Below are 13,210 nucleotides of genomic sequence, written 5' to 3'. Positions count from 1 at the left end.
AAAAGCATTGATCAAACTGCAGATTTCCTTGCAGTGCAGAGACATTAAACCACAACGTGTTTCCACTTCCTTTCTTAACGCTGTGAAAATCATCAAGCTATCTCAAACTGTTTGAACAGAAGTTTTAAAACCAATAAATATGAGTGCTGTAAACTCCTATACATTGAGTCACTTGTATTTTTAAAGTGTTGTTTAGTCAATTATAAGTGTATTCCACTCAGTCTGTTTGAATTCAGGGAACAAATCTAAGTCTAAACAGCTATATAGCTACTTAAATGGTTTGAGGAAACTGATTGCCTTAAATGGTTTAAGTTAATCAAACTCAAAATAATAAAGTTACATTAGCAAAAATTAACATTGGAACAAAGCAATGATGACAGAACAGGAGGGTTAAATGTGGGTCAAAGACAAAAAAGGGTTTATGCATAAAAACAATAAGTGTAATACTGCTTTAAATTGTTGTTGTTTTTACCCCAAAAAATTTAAAAAGTTTTCTGTTTAATTTAATTGCAATTTTGTTTTTGTTTTTCCGAGCAAAACATAAATATGATACATTTTTCCCTGATTTACAGAAGAGACCCACTAAAATATCATTCAGTGTAATGTCTGTTTGAATTCAGGGAACAAATCTAAGTCTAAACAGCTATATAGCTACTTAAATGGTTTGAGGAAACTGATTGCCTTAAATGGTTTAAGTTAATCAAACTCAAAATAATAAAGTTACATTAGCAAAAATTAACATTGGTACAAAGCAATGATGACAGAACAGGAGGGTATCCAAAAGTTGACACTTTGCTTACATTTAATGTGCTTTCTATGGACATAAAATCACTTTTGTACATTTCTTTCGATGCGGACATCTTAACGTCTTTGACCCATGTATTTATTGAAACGCAACATTTGTAAAATGTTTTCAAGCATGATTGCCTTAAATGGTTTAAGTTAATCAAACTCAAAATAATAAAGTTACATTAGCAAAAATTAACATTGGTACAAAGCAATGATGACAGAACAGGAGGGTATCCGTATGTGGGTCAAAGACAAAAAAGGGTTTAAGCATAAAAACAATAAGTGTAATACTGCTTTAAATTGTTGTTGTTTTTACCCCAAAAAATCTAAAAAGTTTTCTGTTTAATTTAATTGCAATTTTGTTTTTGTTTTTCATTTAATATTTTATTGTAATTTATCATTATTTTTATATAGCACTTTGGTCAGTGTAAACTGAGTTTAAACGTGCTCTATAAATAAAATTCCCTTGTTTACTTACCCTCATGTTGTTGGACTCTCTAAGACTTTCATTCATCCTCAGAACACAGCTGAAGATATTTTCAATGAATCTTTATTCTCCAAAACCTTAAAAGTAGACACTTTACTTACATTTAATGTGCTTTCTATGGACATAAAATCACTTTTGTACATTTCTTTCGATGCGGACATCTTAACGTCTTTGACCCATGTATTTATTGAAACGCAACATTTGTAAAATGTTTTCAAGCATAAATCAGTGGGCTGTATATACTGTATAGTCAAAAATATAAAATATAAACAATCTAATCAGACTTTTCACCAAAAGTTTTTTTTTTATTGTACTCTATTTCATTTAATATTTTATTGTAATTTATCATTATTTTTATATAGCACTTTGGTCAGTGTAAGCTGAGTTTAAACGTGCTCTATAAATAAAATTCCCTTGTTTACTTACCCTCATGTTGTTGGACTCTCTAAGACTTTCATTCATCCTCAGAACACAGCTGAAGATATTTTCAATGAATCCCGAGAGGTTTCTGTCTCACAGCCTCAGCATTTCACCAACAAAGAAAAGTTTTATCAGAAAACTAATCAGAAATAAATAACTGGAACTGTAGTGAAATCACAAAACGAACATGAAAAAGCACCCATTTGTTTGATTTGTTTGTAGTTTAATTAGACATTTAAAACCACAGCATTGATGTTGTATCAGTTTTACAATAATAAGTGATACATTGATCATAATGAATTAATTTGTTTCAGGATTGCAAATTAGTCACAGAAATAAAGTGGTATTTCACAAAAGAAAGACGGCACACACACTTATTCATTCGCATCTGTTTCTGTTTATTTGTAGTCACAGACAGTATGTTTAGGTCTACATCACATTTAGAAAGAATGATCGTTTCTATAATTCTTCCATCGAAAATACAACCGTGACACGTGATTTCTTAGTTTTACTGCTGTTTATGTGATCAGAACTCTCAACGACACATTTGACACTGAAGACATTTTATTTGAACAAGTTTGTGCCATAAAACAGATGACATTTATATTTTCTCATGAACTCGGATTATGTGTAGCTACATGTTAATGCTCCTCCAGAGCTTTGCCACAACAGACGTCTAAGTGAGATCTGGCCGACAGAAACACATCTGAATCACATCGGTGAGCCACCACTGGTGTAACGTACAAAAATGCTGATTATTGTGATAATAAACCTCACAAATGTGTCATTTAGGTGAATTTTGAACAGTCAGACCAGCATGTTCGGCTGCGATCCATCCTTTCCGCCATCCGTGATAGTAAATGTTTCTTCCTGCAATGATTATAGCCAGAAAAAACACCAGCACAGCCAGACCAACACCACCGAATATAATCACACGCTCCGTCAGCGTCACCTCGTCTGCAGACAGACAGAAAACATTCAGAAAACAACATTCAGTAAACAACAGAATAAAGTAACACAGATTCTGATTGGCTGCGCTGGGTTTGAACTCTGATAAAATTGCACTTGAAGAGTTCCTGAAATAAACTGAGACACGAACAAGAATGATTTCTGCTCTCACCTGTGATCGCAACATCAGAACGAGCTTCGTCCTCTCTGTCTGTCAGCTTGTCTGAAAATATTTGAAATATATGATCACTTTAGATATACGATCACTCCTCAACAACACTCATGATTTCAGGAATCTGGAGCACAAGCACTGCATAAAAAAGAACCTTTAAGATCCACGGAATCTTTCCATTGCACAAAAGATACTTTAGAGCGGAAAACGGTTCTAAAGATGATTCAAATGTTCTTCACACTGCTTTGTTTAAGAACTGATCACTAGAAGGTTCTTTGTGGAAACAAAAAGGGTTCTTCTGTGGCATTGCAGTGAGAAAAAAAACATCATTTTTGGAAACTTTATTTTTATGAGTGTAGTACTAGTGATGATTGAAATACATTGAGAAACAGTCAAATAATTCTCAGTATTAAAAGCAGTATGACAATTTGAGAGAAATTGAAAAGTCAGCAGAACTAACCCTCGATCTGTATTCTGATGGGGTTTTCAAAGTGCATTTCTGAAATTGGATTTGATCTTGTTCCACAGAAATAAAGACCCGAATCTGACTCTGTCAGTCCAGAAATAAGTAGTGAGACTGTTTTGCTCCACATATCTACTTTAACTCTCACGCGACTGTTTTGATCAATTGTATATAGCTCTTTTATGCGGCCCATGGCAAATATCAGTAGTGTTAGTCGTCCAGACTCAGGATTCTGGTGATACCAGGCTATTTCATGTATGTCGGTCATGCTGCAGTTCAGAGAGATGCTTTCATTCAGCCGCAATCTTAACAGACTCACATCATGTTCTGAAACATCTGGAAAACATCATAAACTGATGCTTTGAAATGATTAAAACATTGATTATATTTAAGGATGACAAGGTCAATGATGTGAAATTGTAAAGGAGAATATATTTACCGCTAGAAGTGATCTGAACAATCAAGTAGGAAAAAACACAAAAGAGCATGACCTTCTCCATTGTCTTTCGTTCGTCACAGAATCGATCAAACTGCAGGTTTCCTTGCAGTGCAGAGACACTAAACCACAACATGTTTCCACTTCCTTTCTTAAGGAAAGCTTATGCAGCTTCTACATAGCTTTTTCTTAAAGCTATGGTTTATTAAGCTTTGCTGTTTGATGTGCAATGTCATAATTACACATAATTATAGAAATTAGGGGTGGGCGATATGGCAAAAATATCATATCACCAGAACTCCAAATATAACTCTCTTCTTCACAAGGAGAAAGAATGCAAAAACTTGTTTATAGACTTTTGTCACATTTTGCAATTTGTTTGCCGGTGCGACTAAATTTTGTGAGCGTTCGCACTGATGCACGACGTTGCCCAACTCATAGGCGCTGCCATTTCTGGTGCACAAGAGGAACATTAAATAGCAAATGAAAAAAACGGTCCAATAATTGAGCGCAGCACAAGCAAACCACTGTTGCCAAGTCTCGCGAGAAAAATAAGCAACCGCAGCTGCAAAGACAACCCCAATACATTTAGATTATTTATTATCTTCAATATTATTTATTATCAACTATTTATTACCAATTAATGAGCCTGCAACCTATTTAACTGAAACTACTCTTTTATTTGAAAAGCAAAAAACAGAAGTTATTTTACAAAAATCAGCAAACTGGTTTACTTGGGAACCAGTGTTGATCTGGTGACACATTAATGCACAGAGATCCATTGAGAAATGAGTGTTCACTGCTGTCCTTTTGCATTATTGACACACTATTTTCCTGTTTTGAAAACAAACTATTTTTCTGTATTGTTAAAAGCGCTATATAAATAAAAGTGACTTGACTTGACATTATTAATTTCAGGGTTAGTACAGGCTTTTGAGAGAGAAATTCAAGCATTTTTCAATGACTTTCAAGCATTTCACACAATTATTTCCAGCACTTTAAAGCTCTAAAATGATCCCCTTAAACCTAAATATACCTTGTGGTGAACAAAAGACACCAAATTATCACTACAACCAGTAGATGGCAGCAGATGAGCACTTATTGGCTTATTAGTCATTAGTATTAGTTATTTTTTGCTTTATACTTTGAATTTATAAAATCACTATTATAAAATATCAAATCATCAAGGAGTCAAATTGTGTCAAAGTTTTGCTCTTTTTTTGTGTGTGAAGTAAGAAAAGTCACAAAGTGCCTTGAAAAACACAAGAGGCCTAGAATAGAGTAGAATATATACATTTTTCATATAAAAAAAAAAAAGATTTTGCACATGTTACTCTTGTTTATAAAAATAAATCTGTCTCCAGTTACTTAGAATCTTGCAGAACTTCACACGCTGGATGAGAAGCGTCATTTAAAATAAGAAAACCTTTTAGAATCCTCCGTTAGCAGTGTTGGGGAAAGTTACTTTTAAAAGTAATGCGTTACAATGTTGCGTTACTCCATAAAAAAGTAACTAATTACGTTACTTAGTTACTTTTTATGGAAAGTAATGCGTTACGTTACTTTTGCATTACTTTTTAAATCTGGACAGGGCTTGCTTGTTTGTTTTTAAAATAAAAAAGTTATATTTTTGGCAAATATAAAAGCCTTTCACACCAAAAGTGAAATGAATAAGCCTCAGGCTGAAGGGAAAGTAAATTTACGTCCGTACAGTAGAATGCAGAAGAAGAAATTTCAACACACTTCAGCAATAAAAAAAGACACACAAATGTGTTTGTCTAGAGTAATTTGTGCTTGTGAGATAAATTAATGCATATTCATATTTATTTTAGAACTACAGTAACATCTTCTGATTTCTCTCAACATGGGGAAAGGAGAGCTGTCAATCAATAAATTGGGAAAAAAGTAACCAACACTGTCCGTTATAATGCATTATTATTGTCCCAAATACTACAATGTTATACATTTTACATCCTAGTCTGTAAGACTGTACATTTCAATTGGCTAATAGTGCTAACAGTGCAAGATAGATGCCAGATGTAGGCTTATTAGTTGTTCTTTTAAACTCAATTTATAATCTGGATTTTTTTTTTTTACTGGCATATTTTTGGCAAATGTAAAAGCCTTTTCACACCAAAAGTGAAATGAATAAGCCTCAGGCTGAAGGAAATGTAAATTTACGTCCGTACAGTAGAATGCAGAAGAAGACATTTCAACACACTTCAGCAATAAAAAATGACACACAAATGTTTGTCTAGAGTAATTTTTGCTTATTAGTACGGTTGAACTGGATCATCGAAGGTCAGAAGCAAAGACATTGGTTAATAGAATGGGATTAAATACATAAAGGATATTTATGTTGTTTAACGTTTAATTATTGCAGGTTTGCGTCATATTCTGAGTTGCATTATTTTTATTCATTTTGAGGAATACTGAATCTGTTTTTTTTTTGTGAGTGAGATATAATTAATGCATATTCATATTTATTTTAGAACTACAGTAACATCTTCTGATTTCTCTCAACATGGGGACAGGAGAGCTGTCAATCAATAAATTGGGAAAAAAGTAACCAACACCGTCCGTTATAATGCATTATTATTGTCCCAAATACTACAATGTTATACATTTTACATCCTAGTCTGTAAGACTGTACATTTTAATTGGCTAATAGTGCTAACAGTACAAGATAGATGCCAGATGTAGGCTTATTAGTTGTTCTTTTAAACTCAATTTATAATCTGGATTTTTTTTTTTTACTGGCAAAACAGTGTAATAGATACAATCTTTATTTGAAGTTTTACATGTCATTTACTCATTTTGATCGGAGATAATATATACACAATAATAAAAAATGCCATATCAAACAATAATCGATAGAAAATATCACTAAACTTATAGAAAATCAATGGAAGTCTACGCAATGTCCAAAGATAATGAAACAAACAAACAAATGTGCGTGCGTGCGTCTGTGCATGTGTGCGTGCGTCTGTGCGTGTGTGAAGTTTTACATGTCATTTACTCATTTTGATCGGAGCTGCCATAACATATGTGACTCTGGAGTACAAAACCAGTCATAAGTGTCAATTTTCACTTTGATATATTTACGGTAGGAAATTTACTAAATATCTTCATGGAACATGATCTTTACTTAATATCCTAATGATTTTTGGCATAAAAGAAAAATGGATAATTTTGACCCATACAATGTATTGTTGGCTATTGCTACAAATATACCTGTGCTACTTATAACTGCTTTTGTGCTCCAGGGTCACAAATGTGTTTATATCCAGATAATAAACTTGAAGAGGTTTAGCATTGCTGATGATCAGGTTTTCTGACAGAAAATGCAAAAACACACGTGATTTCTTGGTTTTACTGCTGTTTATTTGATCAGAATTTTCAACAAACAATTAAAGGGGTCATACACTGAGAAACCAAAATTCCCTTGACCTTGACATTTAAGAGGTCATTGTAAACATCTTCTAAATTTCAGAACTCAAAACTTTCTCTTTAAGCTAAAAACAGCTCTTTTTTTAGAGATAGATATACATAATAGAGATCTGTTGCTGCACGATTCTAAAAACAAAACATTAGGCAACCAACCAAAATAATATGTTGGCTAATTTACTTGAGGTTCTGACAAAATATTCTATTTAATGTTATAAATGAGTTTATCTATAAATGTCCATGTCGAGCCTATTAAAAATATTTAATGATTTAAATGAATTCACTAATAAAAAAATCATGAAAGAAGACTCAAGAGTTTTTGAACGAATCTCATCAATTAGGCCTACATTTTAACAGTCACTGGTCGCCACCTACTGGCATAATAGTGTAAAAGATGCAATCTTTATTTGAAGCGTAAGTTTCACACGTCATTTACTCATTTTGAACATATGTGTTTATATCCAGATTATAAACTTTTATCCCAATACTTTTGTTATTATTTGATGTCTGCAGCACAGAAATAGCAATAGTTGAAAACACTGTTTGTGAAGCTGTTTCAAACGATCTATGCTCTCTCTGGTTCAGCAGCAGCATGGTCAATAATATAACAATACTAGTTTTATTATGGCAATAATAATAGATGAATAATACCAAATAGAGTATGTGTGTGTCTGTGTCTGTGTCTGTGTCTGTGTGTGTGTGTGTGTGTGATGGAAGCATATTCAACACCAGCATGTTTCATGACTTTATGTGAATGTGTTTGAAAATAATGGCGGACAGAGAGAGAGTGGTTTAAATATGATGAGGGTCATTCTGGCCTGTAATAAATACTCACAACGATGTGATAAGCTAAATCTAATGCTGATAAACCTTCTCTTTGTATGAGTTGTGAAATTGAAGAGAGATGTTTATCTGACAGTCAAAGTCCTCTCCCTGCACAGATTCTGCTCATAACACAATTTAGCTTACATTATATTGATGTAATATACAGGGCAGCTGCAGTAATGCACCTTGACCATCTGTTGGTCGTTTCATGATTTTCAATTTTGTGTAAATCAGCAAATGTTTTATTTAATTCTCTTAATAACAGCATAAATGGACATACAAAACATCTCTAAACATGTTACAGTGTAGCTGTAAATACACACTGTTCTTAAAGGAGTATCTTCCTTCATCTTTCCATATATTCATTGATTTTAACTCTTACTAATGTGTTCATTCTATTAGTCTTGTCTAAATATAGTGATTTTTTAAGTAACACTCTCTAGTGTCAGTGGTAGACGGTTTATCACCTCATATTTTTGTGGTTTTAGTTGTGCAATCTTATTGCAGTCAGTGAGGAAATTATGATTGATGTGAAAACATTTTTTTGTTTTTCTGAGACATCATTGCACATATACAGTTGTGTTTGAAGAGGTTTAGCTTTGGTTATGATCAGGTTTTCTACCAGATAATGCACAAACACACATCATTTCTTAGTTTTAGTGTAGTTTGTTTGATCAGAACTCCCAACAGCACATTTAACATTGAAAACATTTTTATTTAATCAAGCTTTATGTGCCATAAAACAGATAGCATGTATATTTCCTCTTGAATTCAGCTTATATGTACATAATAATGCTATTCTTGCCACAACAGAAGTCTGAGATCTGGCCAACAGAACCACATCTGAACCATATTGGTGAGCCACCATCGGTTGTAACCTACAGCAATGCTGATTAATGGGATAGAGTGAAAAATAAAGCACACAAATGTGTTATTTCAGTGATTTGTGGTGAATCAGAGATGAGCGTTTGGCTGCGGTCCATCCTTTCTGCCAGCCGTGATAATGAATGATTCCTCCTGCAACGACTGTAGCCAGAAAAAACACAAGCACAGCCAGACCAACACCACCGAACATCAGCACACGCTCCGTCAGAGTCACTTCTTCTACAGACAGACAGAGAATTATTCAAACAACATTTTCTAAATAATCATAGTTGAGACACTAATCCTGATTTATACTGAGTTTGAAGCCGTTGTAAAAATCTGTGATGCACATTCTGTGATATATGTTGCTTGGCAACTAAACAATTTTAAATAATTAAGCAAACCTGAACATAAGGCGTTTTTCACTTCCAGCCTTCGTGAACAATTATATTTCAGTTATTCAAGATTAATAGTAGTTACGAGAATTATTCAAACAACATTTTCTAAATAATCATAGTTGAGACACTAATCCTGATTTATACTGAGTTTGAAGCCGTTGTAAAAATCTGTGATGCACATTCTGTGATATATGTTGCTTGGCAACTAAACAACCCCAGAAAGGGTTCTTTATAGTGGAAAAGGTTTCTTTAGATGATAAAAATGCTGTAGAAATATAGTTATTTTAAATAATTATGCAAACCTGAACATAAGGCGTTTTTCACTTCCAGCCTTCGTGAACAATTATATTTCAGTTATTCAAGATTAATAGTAGTTACTAAGACTGATGTCGTTTGGAATTGGTAAAATGTGCTTGGAAAAAAATATGATCAGAATATCAACTTGCATAATAATTGTGCATGCACTGTATTTTTTCTCTTCTGCTGTAGTCAGTAATGCAGGGAATGTTGCGATTGATTGTCAAGGCAGCCAATCAGAATTTAGCAGCCTTGTCTCTGATTGGCTGGAATTATGGCATATTGTAAAGCTGGGTTGTGTTAAGCAAGCAGAGAGCACTGAGGGCAAGCATCAGGTGAGCAAGCTAGTGAAACTTTGCACACGCAAAAGAGAAGGTCTGCACACATCCAAAAACTTATTTTAAATGCAAAATACATTTTCGTGAGCTTGAAAAACCTTCTTCTTTGCCGAACATTTTCTCCACAAAATGCACTTTTGTGCACTCAATATGATCTTTCACATGCAGAATTGTGGCAGAGATCTAATCCCATATTTTTACTGCCAACTGGCAACCTGAGCTGTAGAAATACATATGTAGAAATACAAATATAGTCAACTATAAGTGGGCGGAGTCACACAGACCAAAACAAAAACAGACATTCCGACACGGAACACACATTTCAAAGTAGATTATCTGGCTGTAGAATTGTTTTTGTTTGTTTGTTTTGAGAAACAAGTGTGTGAACTTAACATGTTTCCAAATATCTGCAAGTGCATTATGGTAGCCTATTTTGTGTCTTAGTAAAGTCAAAAGAAATAAATGTATGCATCACCTTTAAAAATTGTTCACTGATCCCTGGGAAACAAAAAATTTATTTTTTTTTTCCTTTTGAATCTCTGCAAAAACACTCTTTTGGATCGTTTATTTTAAAGATTATCCAGTCAGATCGATGAACTTGTACACCAATGCACTTGACTGAAGAATTAATACTGATTTTAGAACTAGAGATGCCTGTATGAGACACGAACAAGAGTGATTTCCGCTCTCACCTGTGATCTCAGCTTCCTCTGGCGGTTCTGTGACAGAATGAGCTTTGTCCTCTCTCTCTGTCGGCTTGTCTGAAAATATTTTAAATATATGATCACTTACTCAAACACAACGAGATTCAATATTATTATAGCAGCAAACTGCTCAACAACACACATGATTTGAAGAATCATTCATATCTGGAGCACAAACACCGCCTTATGATTCCACAGAATCTTTCCAATCCACAAATGGTTCTAAAGATGATTTAAATGTTCATCACACTAAGAAAACAATGCTTCTTTCAAAAACTGCACGTGCACTTAAAGGTTATTTGTTGAAACAAAAATAGTTCTATGCCATTGCTGTGAAAAAAAAGGAAACTTTCATTTTTATGAGTACTAGTGATGATTGAAATAAATCGAGCAACAGTAAAATAATTTACAAAAAAAAAATCTCCTCATTGAAATCATTATAAAGATTTGAGAGAAACTGGGAAGTCAGCAGTACTAACCCTCCATCTGTAGTCTGATGGGTTTGTCGAAGTGCATTTCCACTGATTTTGTTCCACAGAAATAAAGACCTGAATCTGACTCTGTTAGTCCAGAAATAACTAGCGTGACTGTGTTGATCTCCACATCTGCTTCAACTGTCAGACGACTCCAGTTTTGATTGTACCTAACTAGCAGTTTTCTTCCCGCTACACTGCTGGTCTTGGCAGACATCAGTAGTGTTAGTCGTCCAGACTCAGGATTCTGGTGATACCAGGAGATTTCATATCTGTCGGTCATGCTGCAGTTCAGAGAGATGCTTTCATTCAGCCGGACTCGTAAAATACTCACATCATGCTCTGAAACATCTGGGAAAAAATTATTGACATGATTTTGATATATTTAAGGTTAAAAAGGTCAGTTATGTGAAATCGTAAAGTAGAATAAATTTACCGCTGGAAGTGATCTGAATTATTCTGTATGAAAAAGCACAAAAGAGCATGACCTTCTCCATTGTGTGTGTCATACACTACAGGTCTCAATCTTTTTATACAGTCTATGGTCTCAATGCAAAGCACAGACACTTCAACCACAAAGTGTTTCCATTTCCTTTAACTAAAGCTTACGCAGCTTCTACATAATTTGAAGAGCTTTGTTTTCTTGCAGCAGCTCCTGTTTTATGTGCAATGCTATAATTATTCATAATATAAAAATATAATTTTTTGTATGTATTATTGGATGTGGTCTACGTAAGCTTTAATGTAACTTCATGTGTGCATGCACAGGCTCTAAAACTAACATTTTGTCACATCTGCCAATGGGCAGAAATTTACCAGCCATAAATATCTTACACCGGCTGTATCTGCACTATTTCACTAAAAACAGGCAGAACAAATATCTAATCTAACTGAATGTATATGTTTTAATTATTACCCATCAAATAATAATTTAACAATAATTAAATTAAATCAATGAAGAAATATCTGCATAAGTGTTGAACTGTTAACCCATTTATAATGCAAATAATTTTCCATTGTGTTGCATTATTGCTGTATAATCTGCTGCATTTTCTTTTTGCGAAAAAAATTAAAAGAAATAGTGAACAAAGGAATTTGTGAAGACAACATTTAAATATATATTTAATATAAATACTTTTTTACATTAATAATTTTCTTTTAACAGATCAACTGTGGTATATATATATATATAAAATACAAAAACTGCATATAAAGGATAATGTCCAACTGAGTATACAGGGAGGAATAACTGTCTATTTAATGCACATTTGGTCATATAGGCCTCCTGAAGAATGTCTGTTGTTGTTTTTTTTAATGTTGTGCTTATTTGAGGACTGAAATGCTTATTTCAGATGTTGTAATGCTGTATGTTTTGCACAAGACAAGAAAAGAAAAGCACATATAAAGTGGCAGTGGCCTTAAAGTGGACAAATGTTTAAAAGAATGAGGAGTAAGACTGATAAAAACATGCATTTTAAAGCAGACTGGCCTAACAAAAACAATGGTTCCTTAATGCATTTTTGATCATAAAGGCCTCCTGGTCTGAGAAAGTCCATTGTCCTCTAATGTAAAGCCTGAGATGATCGTTTCAGGTGTTGTAATGCTGTAGTGCATGAAGAACAGCATTTCTTTGGCCCTGGAGTAGATGCTGTGTATATGTGACATTATCTTGGTCCCTCAAGGTGGAAGACGATCCAAAAGCAAAAGGCCAGCAGGATCAGGAGCTTGTTACAGTGCTTCCCATCAGCACCGTTTGGGTCTGGAAAAGAACCAGAATTTGCATGAATTCCTGCACCAAATTTAACTCTATCATTGACTGTGTTTACATGCGCACTAATAATGCCATCATTTCAGTAGATGCATTACTGAGTACTTTGATTTGGTCACACTTTCTTGGTATCCATTAGTGCTGGGCGGTATACCGGTTCATACCGAATACCGGGGTTTATTTTTGTTATGATATGAATTTTTAAAATACCGCAATATGGTATGTCGCTTAAACAACGTTGGGAACGCGACACTGTTTGAAAGGGGTCCCTTTTCACTGTTGCACTGTGGTGAGGGAACAGCTGTATGTGTTACTAAGCATGAAAGTTCCGAAACTGAAGCTGTAGAACTAATAGAACATGATGACACAGAAGAACTCATC

The 13,210-nt window shown here is 34.0% G+C and overlaps 1 protein-coding gene across 2 annotated transcripts; it reads right to left on the bottom strand.

Annotated features, from left to right (window-relative positions):
* Positions 1-2,109: 2,109 nt before the first annotated feature.
* LOC107729048 (uncharacterized) lies at positions 2,110-3,792 on the bottom strand. Of its 2 annotated transcripts, XM_016539395.1 has the most exons (4): positions 3,719-3,792; positions 3,277-3,615; positions 2,817-2,867; positions 2,110-2,653 (listed from the first exon to the last, which is right to left on the bottom strand). In XM_016539395.1, the coding sequence occupies exons 1-4, from the start codon at positions 3,777-3,779 to the stop codon at positions 2,481-2,483; spliced, it is 624 nt and encodes a 207-aa protein (XP_016394881.1). In that variant the 5' UTR covers positions 3,780-3,792; the 3' UTR covers positions 2,110-2,480. The 2 variants fall into 2 exon arrangements, with proteins under 2 accessions (XP_016394881.1, XP_016394882.1); XM_016539396.1 differs by lacking the exon at positions 3,277-3,615.
* Between the last annotated feature and the right edge of the window lie 9,418 nt (positions 3,793-13,210).

This window comes from Sinocyclocheilus rhinocerous, unplaced genomic scaffold (genome assembly GCF_001515625.1).
Source record: "Sinocyclocheilus rhinocerous isolate Xijiao unplaced genomic scaffold, SAMN03320098_v1.1 scaffold248, whole genome shotgun sequence".
Taxonomy (NCBI): Eukaryota; Metazoa; Chordata; class Actinopteri; order Cypriniformes; family Cyprinidae; genus Sinocyclocheilus; species Sinocyclocheilus rhinocerous.
The sequence above is the reverse complement of the archived record's forward strand: the minus strand, read 5'-3'. Positions and strand labels throughout refer to the sequence as shown.